We start from the raw sequence: 15,087 nt of genomic DNA on the forward strand, positions 1-15,087 counted from the left end.
CTGAGCCCGCCCCAGTCTTAGGGACTCTGACAGACTCCCAGCTCCCTCGCCCACAGCGCCAGAGCCCCACGAGCTGGGCTCACCCCTGAGGGGAATCGGGGCTGCTGCATGCCCAGGACAGCCCGGGCCCCGCACGTGGGCTCCTGGTCACAGAGGTGTGAGGAGGTGAAATCCAGCAGCTGCCCCTGCACCGTGGTGTTGCCTTCAGTCATTCAGCAGACGTGCTTCACGTGGCTGCCACCTTCACTTTGCCTCACATCACATTAAGTCCTAAGGGAATTATACCTTTACCTCGGTCCGAGACCCACTTACAGCATCCGTCCGTCATCTCTTACAAACAAAATAGTGCGGTAGGAGGAGAGGACCTGGTACCCGGAGGCAGGATCTGGAGTTGAGTTTCACTGCCCCATCCACCTGCCAGGGGACCTGGGCCTCAGTCTCCTCTGCTGTAAAATGGGGTCTCAACCTGCAGCTCGTAGCACTGTTGTGAAGATAGAATGAGATGAGGGTATGAAAGCCTCTGTCCGGATGCCCACACAGCCTCCAGTCTCGCTCCGGGACCCCTTCAGCAGCCGTGCCTTGGCAAATGCAGAGAGAAATCCTGACACTCCTAGAGAATCTGGGAAGGAAAAAAAAAAGCTAAGCTTAAAAAGCAAGAAAATGGCTTAGGGAGACTGAACCATTCTTGATCCAAAATAGCTCGCCTGCTACTTTTTCCTTTGAGTCCTCACACTCCGCTGGCTCGCTATCTAAGGTTTCACTCATCAGAGATCTGCTTAAAACTGTAAAATCCCTTTCCAAAGCAGATGCCTCGGGCGTCCAGGAGGCCATCGCTCATTCACAGCTTAGTGTGAATTAGTCCAAAGCTGCCTTTCTACTCCCACTCAGCTGGGACCAGCCTCATGGAGAGCTGCCAGCGTGGAAGACTGGGACCTATTTTACTGGTAGCACAGCCTTTTGAGAAGACGAACCAGAATGGGGTGGCAGAGGAAGCGTTTCTAGCAGTTATTCTATGCCCCCACCCCCAGGCCCCTGACCTTGCTGAGAATCTGACCAAAGCTTTGTCTGCATCCTCACAAATGTAGTTCCAGGGAGTAGACACTGAAGTCCAGAAGCCAGAGGCCTCAGACTCAGAATGCTGATGTCAGAAAACACAGGCCTGTTGTGGGGGGGCGTGCGGGGGGAGGAAGGGGGCGTGCGCGGCAAAGGAGAAGCTGGCAAAGTCTGTGCTGGCCCATCTCAGAGCGCCCCCAGGCCTGGCTCTGTCCCCTGAAAGCAGATCTCTTGTCTGTCCTTCCCTCCACCAGAACACCAGTCTCTAACCAAACGGGCCTTGGAGGGGAGCCCGGAAAACAGCTGTTTTCAAAATAACGTGTTGCCATGGGAAAATGTGATCTAAATCCTAAATAACATATCTACCCACCAACACCAAAGCTCCAGGTATGGGACGTGATTTCAGCCCTCGGGGGGCTGATCATTTAATTAGGGGATAAATTATACACATACACCTGTGTGGTCAATCCATAATCAGGTGCAAACACGCGTGCTCAAAGGTTGGAGAGCGGAGGAATCCGCAGAGGTGAGAGTAGACCATCTGTGCTGTGGACACGTCTAGGATGGTGTGTGCAAGGCTGAGCATCAGATTTCAAAAGGTCCTTTGACGAGCTGAGCCCCGAGCAGGGCAGCCAGGATGGGGAATGTCTGCTCAGATGACTCTAACAGGAAACATGTCATATGACGGAGCGTCCAGGCGCCAGGGGTGATGGGTCTGTGGAAGAGGCTGGCTGGTTGAGGGCAGCATAGAGTCTAGGGCTCTGGAGGCAGACAGGCCTGAGACTGAACCCACCTCTATCTTTTATTTGCCATGTGACCTTGAACGGGTCAATTGATTTCGTCTCAGTGAAATGGGGATGATGAGGCCCACCTGTGGAGAAGATCTCAGTGTGTGTTAAAAAGCACAGCCCCTGGCAGAGGCTCTGGTGCAGAGCTGGGTGGTTAAAGATACAGGGTGTGACCTGCGGCCAGTCTCTAACCCCCTGGGCTCAGTTTTCTCATGTGTGAAATGGGAACAGTGATTCCTATTTCATAGGTGCCTGGAGAAGCCAGTGAGAATTCATGTCCGGTGTTGCACTGAGGCCTCTGTGAGTTCTGTCGTGTTCTAAGTTAGCCTAAACTCTAGGCACGCGGTGAGGAGTGGAACGCTTCTCACGAGGGGAGCAGCCGAGTTGTGGCCGGCTGTGGGACGTCAGAGGGTCTGTGCTCTGTGGCTGGATGAGCAGAGACGGGCTTGAGTTCAACAAAAACTCACAGGCCTTCGAGCGGAGGGTGAGTGACCGCGGCAAAGCCCGGCTCCCCTGCCGTGGTTGGGATGGCACACACATCCAGGCTGCTTGCCGCTGGACATCGGCCAGGGACTCTGTGCCCCAGACTCCGCCTCGCCACCCCGGGGGAGTCGGAGGCTTAGTACGACACTCCCTGCACACCTGTACTTCCTTGTGGGTGCGTTGCTGAAAGTCTGGTGGGAAGTAACCCCGCCCTGGGGGAGGGCTGGCCTCGGGCCTCCAGGGCATGTGCAGCTCGGAGACTGCAGTTAACAGGATTTGGTGGAGGAGCTGGGGTGTGGGCTGCCTGTGCCTGGAAGGGGGGCTAGGATTCAGGATTGGGAGGGAAGAGAAGGAGGGGTACTCATTTGGATTCAAATTACTCCTGACAGATCATCAGTGGCCCTGACTGGCCTGCAGTTCCTTCTGGCCAAAGGGACCGAGCCATCCTCCCAGTTGCGAGATGAGGGCGTCTTGTCCCCTTATTCTCCTCTGTGCAGCCTGGGAACCTGTGGCGCCTCGGCCTGGGCTGTGACTGCTGCCTCTCCGAGCCGAGCAGCTCAGGCCCCGCACCCGTGGCGCTTGGGTGGGAGGCTCACCTGGAGGCTGGGAGTGAGGCCCGCTGGGCTCCTGCTGCCTTCCTCTTTCAGAGCGAGGGGGCATTAGATCTTGGGTTTCTGCCGGGGACACATCAGGACGTAGGGAGAACAGACCCTGGAAGCTGCCCTCCGCCTCCCCAGGAAGGATGGAGTGCAAAGGCATGCCCTAGCGCAGCCGCAGTCCGGGTACGTGCCACAGTGGCCACTGTCGCAGCAGCAAGTCCCAGGGAAGGAGAGAAGATCGGGGTCTCCATCAAAGTCCAGGTCAGGTTGTCAAAGGCCAGTCAGCTGCAGGGTTGGATGGAGCTGAGCTGAAAAGTGGGGTCTGGGAGACTGGCTTGCATTGAGCCCCAGAACCCTCCACGGGAGCCTGCAGCTCAGATACCCCCCGAAAAACATGGCCAGGGGAGATTTCCAACCTCAAAGCACCGCCGAGAAGCCTGAGACCCAGGTTAGGAGGAAATGCCCCCATCATGTGACCCAGGTTAGGAAGAAACGCTCCCATCATGTGCACAGGGGCTGGTGCGGTCCAGCAACCAGGAAGGGACACCATTTGCCGAAGGGGGCACCCTCAGTCAGGTGCCGAAGGGCTGCTGGGGCTCTTGGCAGAGAGGGAAAATGACCTGCGACCTTTGGAGATGGAGCCACGTGCCCAGCAGCAGGCTTACCTTCTTTGTCATTTATGTAACAGACACTCGTAGAATGTGCCGGACAGCATCCTACGCCCCTTCCAAATATTAACTCATTTCATCTTCACTGCAGCCCTGAGGTAGGTGGAATTCTTCCCCCATTTTACGGGAGAGGAAAGGGTAAGGAGCCGAAGGCCTCAAGCTGGTGAGACACCAGGATGCACAGCCGGCAGGCGGGCCCTGAGTCCATGTTCTCACCTGCTTCTCCCTGCTGCCTCCCAGGCTCCTCCCGAGAGCTGAGCAGTGTGCCCCCACCGACAGGCTCCTACGTACCCTCTCCCCCTCCCCCACGAATACTCATGAAACAACCAGCGGGAGCAGCATTACCAAGTCAGCCCGAGGGATTCTGGGTGGGATCCCGGCCGGGCTCCCCACCCTCTCCCACCCCCTCACACCCCACATGCACAAGGGAATGGTGACAAGTGCCAGTGACGCCGTAGGTCCCCCCCAGTCATTCAGCAAAGACGGCGTGTTCCCCGCTGATGAGGTGGGTGGAAAGGAAGGAGTGGTCCCTTTTCTCAAACACTTGCAGCCTGTCTCACTGGGCGACAGACACTAAACCACCCATCCTGTGGGATGCTGAGCAGGGCGGGCGCTGGAGCTCCTGGGAGGGGCATCAAGAGGGGCCGACGGGTTGGGAGCGGGTTAAGAAGACACCATATTGCCTTAGGGCAGTGATGGCGAACCTATGACACGCGTGTCAGCACTGACACGCGTCCGCATGCAGAGGATGAAACATTTGCTGCTCCTGAGGATGAAACATTTGCGACTAGAGTCTTGGAGTTAGTTTTTTCCTCAAAGTCATACACTACCCGAGTTATGCTCAGTTTTTTGGCGAAGTTTGACACACCAAGCTCAAAAGGTTGCCCATCACTGCCTTAGGGTGAAGGATGGTTGAAATAGCGCCCAGAGGGAGGAGAGCAGCTTTGAGATGGCAGGAGGGTGAAAAAGGGGAAGATGGTAGATTGTTAAAAGGGAAAACTAGACGGCAGTGAAAATGGGCAGCTATGGTTACACAAAAATGAGTCTCAAAGATACACGCTAGATGACTCATTTATAGGCCCCCAAACCAAACCGTAATGTGTAAGGATGTAACATGGACACGAAAAGCAAGGAAGGAAGTACCATAAAAACCAGGTTACCGTTGGGGGTAGTAACGGGGGTGGAGGCGAAGGGGGCTCCGGGTGCTGACAGTCCCCTATTTTTTGACCCGGGTGGTGGTCACATGGGTGTTTGTGATGACACGTGAAGCTACCCGTTCTAGTTCTTTGCACTTTTCTGTGTGCGCTCAGGTCGGGGAGAGGAGAAAGCAAAGAGCCGAGGAAAGGAAGCTCTGAGCCGGGGCGGCTGCCGGCGGGAGGCACTCCTTGTGCTTCTCTCCATTCGAAAGGCTGTTTTGTCCATTTAGCGTCTCTCAACCAGGGTGCGCCTGCTGTTGATGAAACGAGGGATGTTTCGGGGCCTCGCCATCCTGCTGCCCCTCTGGTTGGCCTCTGAGCCTCCTAGAGCAAGGTAGAGCCGACAGCACGGGCCTCAGGCCTCGCCCACGGGGATCGGTGAGAGGGTGCGGCTGGCCTGGGCGACGCTGGGCCCGGGGAAGCTGGCCCTGTCCTGCTCCACAGCCAGCTCGGGGTCAAGGACACGGTGGAGGCTCCGTCCTGGGCTGTGTCCTGTGGTAACCTGGCGGCCTGTGCTTATCGGCGTGGGCCAGGGGGTGGGAGGACCATCTCGGGGTGGCTCTCGGTGACAGCAGTGCCCTGGCCAAGCCTCCTTCCGACCCAGGCAGAACCCATTCTTAAAACTGAAAGACGCCTCAGCTCCAGCTGAGCCCGGAGACTGTGGCTGTGGGCTGCGAAGAGGTGTCAGAGGGAGGCAGGGACCATCTGGGTTAGATTCCCAAGGACGTTCCTGATGGCACCTCCTCTGGAGACTACACACTGATCGAGGTAGGAGGTCTGGGAGGCGTCGCTCCACTGTACGGAGTGAGCCAATGGAGGGCGCACCTTCCCCTCCATAGCGCATGGAACCGCCCCCCAACACCTTATTTTGGAGGAAACTAAGACATCAAACAACCAATCGCCAAGGTCACACCGCTGATGGGTGGTGGGCAGGATGACCTCTCCAGGGGCCAGCCCGAGCCACAGGCAGCACTCCTGGTCACGCGGGCCCCACGTGGGCCCTGAGGGGGATCTGTCCTTTTCCGCTCGTCTGCGCCTTTTTCAAGGAGGAATTATCTCCTTCCAGAGGCCGCTGCCTGTGCCTCCCGCCCGGGTTCCCCCAGGGAGCCCCCAGAGCAGCCACACGGCGAGGCGGCCCCCAGTCTCACTGGATCCCTGCCCTGTCCTTGGCCCCGAGTCCTTCCAGTTGTGCTAAAAGTAGCATGGCCGGGGCCAGGTCTGCTCGGGGCCAGGCTATTTTGACTGTGTCCTCAGGAACCATCTGGTCTGAGGCGGGCAGAAGCTGGACGGCTCCCATGAACTGTCAGATGTGGCGCCAGGAATGTTCCAGCGCACACACCTGTCCCCCAAGCTGCACCAGCTGCTGCCCCCCACCCCACGGCCTCCATCACGTGCCCCCCGAGATCTTGGTTCCTGGAGAGAGGGGCGCTGGGACCTGCACTCTCCCAGGACGAGGGGTTCACCTCCTCCTCCACAGAGAACACCAGCCGGCTTCCGTGACGCTCCGCTTGGCCCTCTCCATGTAGCGGGAGCGTGTTCATCTGCGGGTTTATGACGTCCACGCACACGGAGGCCACAGCAGAAGCCTCCTTAGAGACAGCAAACACTACTTCCTGGGCTGAGAGATCCCTTCTCGGGGGGTCCCCACCGTGGAAGAGATTCGCATCTGGCTGGCTCATCGCAGTCCTAGCGCCCCCCCCCCTCCTTCCCTGGGAGGGCACACTCCTTCTCCGGAGGGAGCCCTCCCGACCAAGGAGCCCCCACCACCACTGAGTGGACTTACACCTGCCCTTTAATAAAGGGGTTTTCCTTTGGCCCAGCGCCCTCCCCTCTCTGCTCCGAGCTCTTCATGGCAGGCATCTTTCCCTAGCGGATGCCCAGGCGGCGGCTTCCCAGCACCTGTAGGTGGTGAACAGGCGCGGCCGGCGAGGCCGGCTCTGCTAAGGAAATAAGCCGGCCGTCGTTTGGGGGTTGGCTCACTCATCTGTTCAATACACGGCATTGAACATCTACTCTGCCTGCTGCTGGTCTGGACACTGGAGACACGGTATCTAATAAGACTGGGTCCTGCCTGGGATCCCTCCGGGTTGTCGGGGAGTGGGCTGTGCAGTCCTTCACCTGCAGTGAGGCCGGCTTTGCCCCAGGGGATTGGGAACGGCCTCCCCGAGGATTTCATCCGTGACAGGTCCTCGCTCATGCAGGGAACGTGGGGGAAAGAGCATCCAGAGAAGGGAACAGCGTGTGCAAAGGCATGAGGCATGGCAGGGCCTCGTGGGCCCAAGCAAGCTAAAAGGCTTTGCTGTGTTCTCAGACCGGCTGGCCAGGGGCAGCTTGGTGTGGGGGATGGGAACTCCAGGGAGCAGGGGGTGGGCACCACCCCTTCCCCAGAAGGTGTGGGCGCACAGAGCCCCTGCTGCTCTGCCTCCTGTGGCTGCAGTCTCTCCTCCCAGCCTCCAATCAGGGGGAGACTGGCTCCTTGACACTGAGGTGCTTTCCTTCATTGCACGAGTCACAAGTCCCGCTGCCCCAGCGTGGCAGGCGGGTCGGAGGTGTGAATTAAACAACGCAGGATTCTGATGACTTGGGCCAGGGGTGCGGAGGCCCACAGAGCCACTTGCTTCCTTTGTCACCCATAATGAGGGCGCTCCCGAGGCTGCTGATCGTAAACTCATTCCTTAGAGACCTTCAAGCACCTTGCTGACATCATCCAATAATAACAGCATGAAGAGCCCCTCTTACTGAGCGTGCGCTTTACAAGTATAATTTCATTTACCCATTAGATGGCTTTATAAGTGGCATGCCTGTGCTCACAGCTAGTCAAAAGCCAGGATTTGGGTCCCAGTCTTTGGGGCTTTAGGAAGCCCAAACACCCCTCTACCACCCCCTCAACCCTAAGGAATGATCCTGGCCTGAGGATGCTGCCGGCTTCGCCCTCTGCCCCAGGAGCCCCCCCCCCCCCCCCATCGCCTCTGGCTTCCAGGGCAAGGCTCTGACCCACTCAGACACTCACCGCACCTTTATGCCCGGTGCCCAGTTCACAGGCCTGAAAAGACACATAGACCCAGCCGTCATGTGGCTCTCCGCCCGGGGAGCTGGAAGGACCCCTTTCCACTGCCCCTCAAAACTCCCGTTGTTTAGCGAGACCTGTTCAGCCTCCCCCAGCCTCTGGCCGACACCCTCCCTCCGTAGCTTCTGTGGTGCCCATTTCCCAGACCACAGCACCTGCCTTCCGCTCAGCAGTCATGGGTGTGTCGTCTGCACGTGGAAGATGAGTGAATAAGACAAGGTCTCTGCCACAGTCTGAGAGACACATGTGGTCGGGGCGTGGGCTGGAGAGCTCCAGGGATGGCACCCCCTCGACCTTGTCAGATGGCATCATGAGTGATGGGAGGGAAACTGGACTCAACTCAGAAGGGCTGAGTAGCAAACCGCAGGGAACACAGCGCAGGGCGCACGGGAGAAGCCGTTCAGTGCGTGGCCTGCAGGGGGGGAGGCGGCACCGAGTGGCCTGCCTTCCAGTCTGGGTGCGGTGCTTAGTACCCGGAAGTAAGTGCGTGAAGCCTTTACAGGCCATGACGTATGTACGAGCAGTGATGTCGCTCTGTCTCCTGCTTCCTAGGATGCCTAGCGTGAATCGGCGCACAGTGGGTATACCGTACATATCAGCTAGCTTACCTGGAGTGGATTCATTCACCCCATTTTCCACCTCCTGACAGTCCTGTGGCTTTCGATGCCGCTGTGTCTCCACACTGGCAATGCCTGCCCTGCCGCTGGGGTGGGGGAGAGGACCAGGTGTGGAGGATATTAGAGTGCCTTGGAGGCTATTAACATATATAATGGTCCCGTTATGGGGGGTTGAGTTGAGGGCGGGGCCCCTCATTGTGGAGCCAAAGACATGGGGCAGCCACTCGCCAAGCCATAAGCCCATTCTTTTGGGAAATAAACATTCTACTTTCTCCATTTGGGCTTCCAAACCACAAGCCCGGATAGTGTCTGTGACACGGGCATGGTCCCTGAGGGGGCCCGGCCACCACGTGCCCACCCCTCACTAGCCGTTCACCTCTCATTTCAGCATCCCTACCCCACGGAGGATGAGAAAAGGCAGATCGCGGCCCAGACAAACCTCACCCTCCTGCAAGTCAATAACTGGTGAGTTAGCATCGTCCACCCACAGGCGCTCAGATGCAGAGGCCACTTGCTTGGCAAGGGAATGCACAGCCGGAGGAGAGACTAGAATGCCTCGTCCTGCCTCGGTCGCAGCCACCACGCCAGTCCTCCCATTTGGACTGGAAGCAAAAAGCCGGAATCAGCTTCATTTGCAGCTTCTTAGCGCCCTCTGCTGGGAAACTGTGCCAGGAGCATCACTGGATAGAAAACCCAGCCCCAGCTGCACTGCAGACACACACACACACACACACACACACGTGCCTGCAGCCAAGGACTGCAGGGGTCACCTGGTCTACCCCCCACCATGTGAGCGTAATGTAAACTGAAGCCTTCTGCAAAGCAGTGGTGGGAAGGAGGAGGAAGCGTCGGCCGTTCTGACCGCACAGGGGCCTCAGTTTCCCCTTCTCTGTGTCCAGCTGGGCTGTGAGAAATCTGAGGGCGGGGGGGGGGGCGGGGGAGGTCTGGCTAGGTGGGAGTACACACACGAGTTGGGCTCCCTGATCCGAGCCCTCGGAGAGAAGTCAGAGGTTAGTGCCTTTGACTAAGGGGGCTCTTCCGTCCTCTGTTCAACCCCGACGGGTCTGAATAAAGATCTGTGACCCTCACGCATCCGTCCCATGCTGCCTTGTGGTTACCAAGCGACTCCATGAGTCCTCGGGGCCCAGGGCCTTTTCCCAGCTGGGCTTTCACCCCCAATCAGACCCCAGTCTGTTCTGTACAGTGGATCAGCACGCGCGCACCTCACCTCCACGCAGGTGTGACTAACCAGGTCTCGACCTTCACCCCTGGGCAGGTTCATCAATGCCCGGAGGCGCATCCTGCAGCCCATGCTTGATGCCAGCAACCCAGACCCTGCCCCTAAAGCCAAGAAGATCAAGTCCCAGCACCGGCCCACCCAGAGATTCTGGCCCAACTCGATCGCCGCGGGGGTGCTGCAGCAGCAGGGCGGCGCCCCGGGGACAAACCCCGACGGTAAGGGCTGGGCTGGACTGGCGGTGGGACAGCTGCGCAAAGATCCACGGGCTGAACATCTGCTCGTCACAGTCAGCCCTCCCTGACCCCTACCAAAGGGTGTGGACAAACCGGAGAGGCGGCGGATTTTGCATTAACAGGCCCAGAGCAATCTCGCAGGGCCAGTGGTCATCGGAGCCCGTGACCGCTCCACGGAGCCCCCTCCTCACTCCCACATCCGCCGAAGTTGCTTAGAGCCAGGGCCGTCTGTACAAACGGGAGAGGCAGCGGCTCGTGCACGGAGGCGAGAGGGGCTTTGTTTCCCAGCTTCTCCATCACACTCTTCACAGACACTGTTTTAACTGCCGGTTGCCTGGTGCATAATGAATAATTCAATGAGCCAGACATTTATAGCTCAGCACAGGATAGCTAGCTCGGTGGGAGAGGGGGGAGGTGTGCATGTGTGCATCCCTTCCTGCAAGTGTGCGTGCACCTATGTGGCCGCATGGCGGTTCCTGTGTGATGGGCAACTGTCTCGTGAGCGATGGCAGGAAAAGCAGGTTGTGAGCTGGGTCAATCAGGGGGGAATTCCAGCTCTCTCGTGCCTGACCGTGTCACCTCCTGCTAATGCCTTCACTGTTTGAGACTCAGTTTCCTCCTTTTTAGAAGGGATAATACCTGCCCTGCAGAAGTGTTAGCAAGTCACACGTATTTAACGTGTTTCCATAGAAGAGGCTCAGTAAAGGTAGCTAGGGGTGCGCTGCTTGGGAGGGGCAGGTCGGGGCTGACGCAGGGGCTTCATGCCAGCAATGGCCAGCTCACCACCCCCTGAGCCGGCCCACTGAACCCCCCAACACGGAGGTCCCGGCCTGACCCTCCCCTCCTCTCTCGCAGGCTCCATCAGCCTGGACAACCTGCAGTCCCTGTCCTCAGACAACGCCACCATGGCCATGCAGCAGGCCATGATGGCCGCACACGATGACTCATTAGATGGGACGGAGGAAGAGGAGGAGGATGAGATGGAAGAGGAGGAGGAAGAGGAACTGGAGGAGGAGGCTGACGAGCTTCAAACGACGAATGTCAGTGACCTGGGCTTGGAACACAGTGACTCCCTGGAGTAGTTGGCAGCCCAGATGGCACTGACCACCAAGCAGGAGTGTCGTCAGGGGGTTTCAGGGTGGGGGGGAAGGGGACATGGGCAGGCAGCACCGAGGAAGTGGGGGCCTCGCTTCCCAGAATCAGTAGCGTGACAAAATGCAGAGGAGACACCTGCTCCTTCCCACCCACCGAGCTTCTGCGACACCCAGGCCTGCTTCCCCGGAGCTGCGGAGGACTCTGGTGGGGCCGGCCCAGCAGCCCTACGGAAGGCAGGAGTGAGATCTGGATCCATCGGACCCCCGAGGACAGATGGCACCCGAAGGCCCCTGGCGGAAGGACTGGATGGTTTACAGCCCTGCACGGAGGCAGAGCGGTGCTGTTCGCAGACAGAGGCTCTGCCGGGGACAGAGTAGGAGGAAAGGCAAATACACGGGGGCTCCGGTCCCACCCCCTGCCAGACATTCAAGGGCAGGAGGGAGCAACATATGGCCAGTGGCTGGAGGAGTGGGAGGGGCTGAGGCATCACATCTTGCAGGTCAGAGTGAGACCTGGATTCCCCGGGCTCCAGCCAATTCTTCCCAGGCCCCGTCTCTGGGCTCAGGCAACACGGACTTGGGAGAGAGGGAAGGAGCCACCAGAGCCTCTCTCTCTCTCTCTCTCCCCCACCCCTCCCTCCCTCCCTCCCTCCCTGTGAAAAGTGGTAAGCTGGGCCCAAATTGCAGGAGATTTGGAGGGGTCCCTTCACCTGGGTCTTCAGGGCCCAAGGAGGTGGCAGAACCTGAGCTGGGGGGCGCATCAAGGAGACTGTGGGAGTGACAGCTGTTCCTAGGTGTTCACAGAACTCGACTCCTGTGACGACAGGACAATGGTGTCTCCCCCCAGATGTGCCAGCTCAGACGGAGCTCCGCGGCCGCTCCACCCCCCACAGACGGTCAGAGAGGGCGGAGCCAGGTTAGCTGGGCCCTCTCCACCCCCCAGGCCCCCACGCTGACGCTCTGCTCCAGGCCGCTTCATCAGCCTCCATCCTCGCCTTCATTTTATCCTTCAGAGAAACAGTGGAGAGAAGCCTTCAGCCCAACGAGAAGCCAGGGGTTGGAGAAGGTGCTACATCCCTCCTCCCATCAGTTTCCAAAGTGTGGGGGAGGGCACCCGAGAGCCAAGCGGTGCCCCCCCACCCGCCTCACTGGCCTGCACACCACCTTACGGCACCGGGGGAACTGGGGCTCCCGCAGGAGGAGGCTCTCCATCGCCCTGACACCCTCCCACCCCAACTTCCAGGCCCCGTGACTGGCACCCCTCCTTCCACTCCCACCCCAATGGCTGTGAAGACAGGACCGACCACACGTGTGTTTCCCACTCGATTTAATTTAGTGGACTTGCAGTTTCATTTGTCAGTTGTGCATTGGCCGTCTCCCTCAGTGGCAGGACGTGAGTGGCCACCTGGCTCAACTCGAGGGGACCCTCAGGGCCCTCTGGGGACTTCCCCTCCCCCACCTCATTGGGGTGGAGCAAAAGGATGGTGGCTTTCCTGAGGTCTCCCTCAAATGAATGTATTTCTCCCCCAAAAGAGCTGATATTTAATGTTTTACTGGGGATTTTTGAGAAACAATCTTATTTATAATCTTGGTGATTCGATCATTTTTTACTCCCTTTTGATGCCACAGGTAGAAGAAAGTCTAGCTTTTTTGGCCATGTGCAGTGGGATAAAATACATTTCCTTTTCTGGTTCGTTTATCTTGTTAACACATAAACACACAAACTCACACGCATGCACACACGCACACACACCCACTTACCACTTTGGACAGGCACCCAGCCCAGCACAGGCACACCGCACACACGTGCCCGCACACCCTCCTCCCAGCCCCTCCACCTGCCTAATGTTATGCAACCTCCTTCTGATGTATCCACCAAACCAGTACTGAATGTGGCTGAGAAGTTTCCAGTAAATCTCATTACCTACCGAGCGCTGCGTGTTCTCTTTTCCTGTGGTCAGTGGGACCGGCCCAGAGCGAAGGGGAGGCCTCGGCACACCCTTTGTTGAACTGCCTGCCTCCGTGGGAGGTGACAGGCAGAGGGCTCTCTGGTGACCTCGGTTTCCGTCCTGGGGAGGGGGACAGCCACGTTGGGCACCCACATGTGTCCAAGACAAAGCGATGAGGGCGAGCAGACAGTTCCCCACAGAGTGGAGAGCGTGGCCGTGGCTTCCACCAAATCCACCTCCTCCCAAAGGCCTTTGCTTCTCCCACCTCCATCCTGGGCTCAGAGGGTTCTCATCACTGAAGCTGGTGCCACCACTGCCTCCCCAGCCCTCACATGCCCACCCTTGCCCTATCCCAGAGAAGTCGACTGCCACATTCATCTTTAGATTGATTGATTGGTTGGTTGATTGATTTCAGAGAGGAAGGGAGAGGGAGAGAGACATAGAAACATCAATGATGAGAATCATTGATTGGCTGCCTCCTGCACGCCCCCCACTGGGGATCCAGCCTGCCACCCAGGCATGTGCCCTGACCAGGGATGGAACTGTGACCTCCTGGTTCATAGATCGATGCTCAACCACTGAGCCACACCAGCCGGGCTTGACTGCCAAATTCAGTCCCAAATCTGTGTCCACAGGGGAGCCTGCCCTGGAACCCAGGGTTCAGCTCTCCACCCCCTGGGGCAAGGAGAGAGTTAGGGGCAGCTCATCTCTCATCTCACAAGGAGCGGCAGGCTTTCTGTGACCTTCAGCCTAGAGATGACCTTGGCGGGCTGGTGCCGAGAAGTCTGCGGCATCGGCGTAGAAGCAGAAGGAGGAATTCCTTGTTCATTTTCCCAAAGGCTGCACCGCGTGCATTGCCCATGCGCATCCTAGAGCCAGGCTGGAGGTGGCGACGGGTCACTGTTCTCACTGCGCCCAGCCCCACCCACCGCCACCCAGCACACCTGGAGAGCGCGGCAAACAGCAGAGACCTGCCGCAGGCCGGTGCCGGAAGTCTCGAGAGCTTAAAAGAGATGATACCTTAGATAGAACCTCACTTCCCAGAGCCAGGAAGATGGCAACCTTCAAAGACGTGCTTTCCAGAGAACACACTGCTCAAAAGGCAAGCTCTCAAAAAAAACTCCTTGGCCAAATTAGACGAGGATGAAGTGACAGATACTCTTTTTTGCTAGTGGAGTTGCAAAAGGCACATTACTATAGTAAAGGCTCTGAAAAAGTCCTGCAGGAAAGGAAGCTGTTTAACCGGTTCCCCCAATTTATGTGCCTGTTTCCCCAAGTAATATCCACTCACTTAAATGAGTGTCCATAAAACACACTTCAGGGAACACTGTTCTAAGAAAGTACAGCACAGCCTTCCCCAGCCTCTCCCACCCCTTCTGGAGATTTTCTCCCAGATCCTGCTGCCAGCTGACAAAGGAGCTCCACCTCTCTGCATGACCCAAACCCCATCGACCCAAGGAGATGGGCCACAGTCCTTTCGGAAGTAAGAGAGATGGGGCCACGTGCATGGGGAGAAGTGGGAGGAAGATTTCCTTACACACACACACACACACACACCGCCCCCAGCTCTGACATCAGGGCCCTGGGAACTCTTCAGACTAACTTCCGGCCCGACACCCATCCCAGACCTTTCCGGTTTGGGATTCCCACTCAAGGGAGTTGATGGCCAGAGCTACACTTCCTTGACCAAGGGACCCCTCTACTGCCTTGAATATGGCAGGATGAGGGCCATGATGCTGTCATGGCAGCCTGCTTGGACCCATTCATTCAACCTGCGTTCACTGAGCACTGCCCCTGTCCCGGGCAGCTGCAGATACCAAGGGCACAGTTGTGATCAGCCAGGACAAGGCTCCTGCTTTGAGGGACCTCACATTCGAATAGACAGTGTGCTCGGGAGGCCCCCGTCATGGTGACAATCTGACCCGATTCTGGACGTGGCCTCGAACTTGATTATCCTGAGTTGCAAAGCAGGGGGCTCTCGGGTCAAATGTGGAGTTCAGGTCAAATTCAGCTCACCGACGTGTTTTGTTGGGACCGTACATTGGTTTTTAATTTTTTGTGCCAACATTTGAAAGTTAAAAGATTGCACATAAAAATGCA

General features: G+C 57.9%; 1 protein-coding gene across 5 annotated transcripts in view; it reads left to right on the plus strand.

Annotated features, from left to right (window-relative positions):
* PKNOX2 (PBX/knotted 1 homeobox 2) overlaps nucleotides 1-12,948 on the plus strand; it is a 280,121-nt gene extending 267,173 nt beyond the window's left edge. For all 5 annotated transcript variants that reach the window (XM_079762224.1, XM_079762223.1, XM_079762226.1 and 2 more), the window contains 3 exons: nucleotides 8,860-8,936; nucleotides 9,748-9,926; nucleotides 10,800-12,948. In XM_079762224.1, coding sequence (XP_079618350.1) covers nucleotides 8,860-8,936; nucleotides 9,748-9,926; nucleotides 10,800-11,026 — 483 coding nt within the window. In that variant the 3' untranslated portion in view covers nucleotides 11,027-12,948. The remainder of the gene's footprint in view (nucleotides 1-8,859; nucleotides 8,937-9,747; nucleotides 9,927-10,799) is intronic.
* Nucleotides 12,949-15,087: the final 2,139 nt, after the last annotated feature.

This window comes from Cnephaeus nilssonii (assembly GCF_951640355.1).
Source record: "Cnephaeus nilssonii genome assembly, chromosome: 22".
NCBI classification, from domain to species: Eukaryota; Metazoa; Chordata; class Mammalia; order Chiroptera; family Vespertilionidae; genus Cnephaeus; species Cnephaeus nilssonii.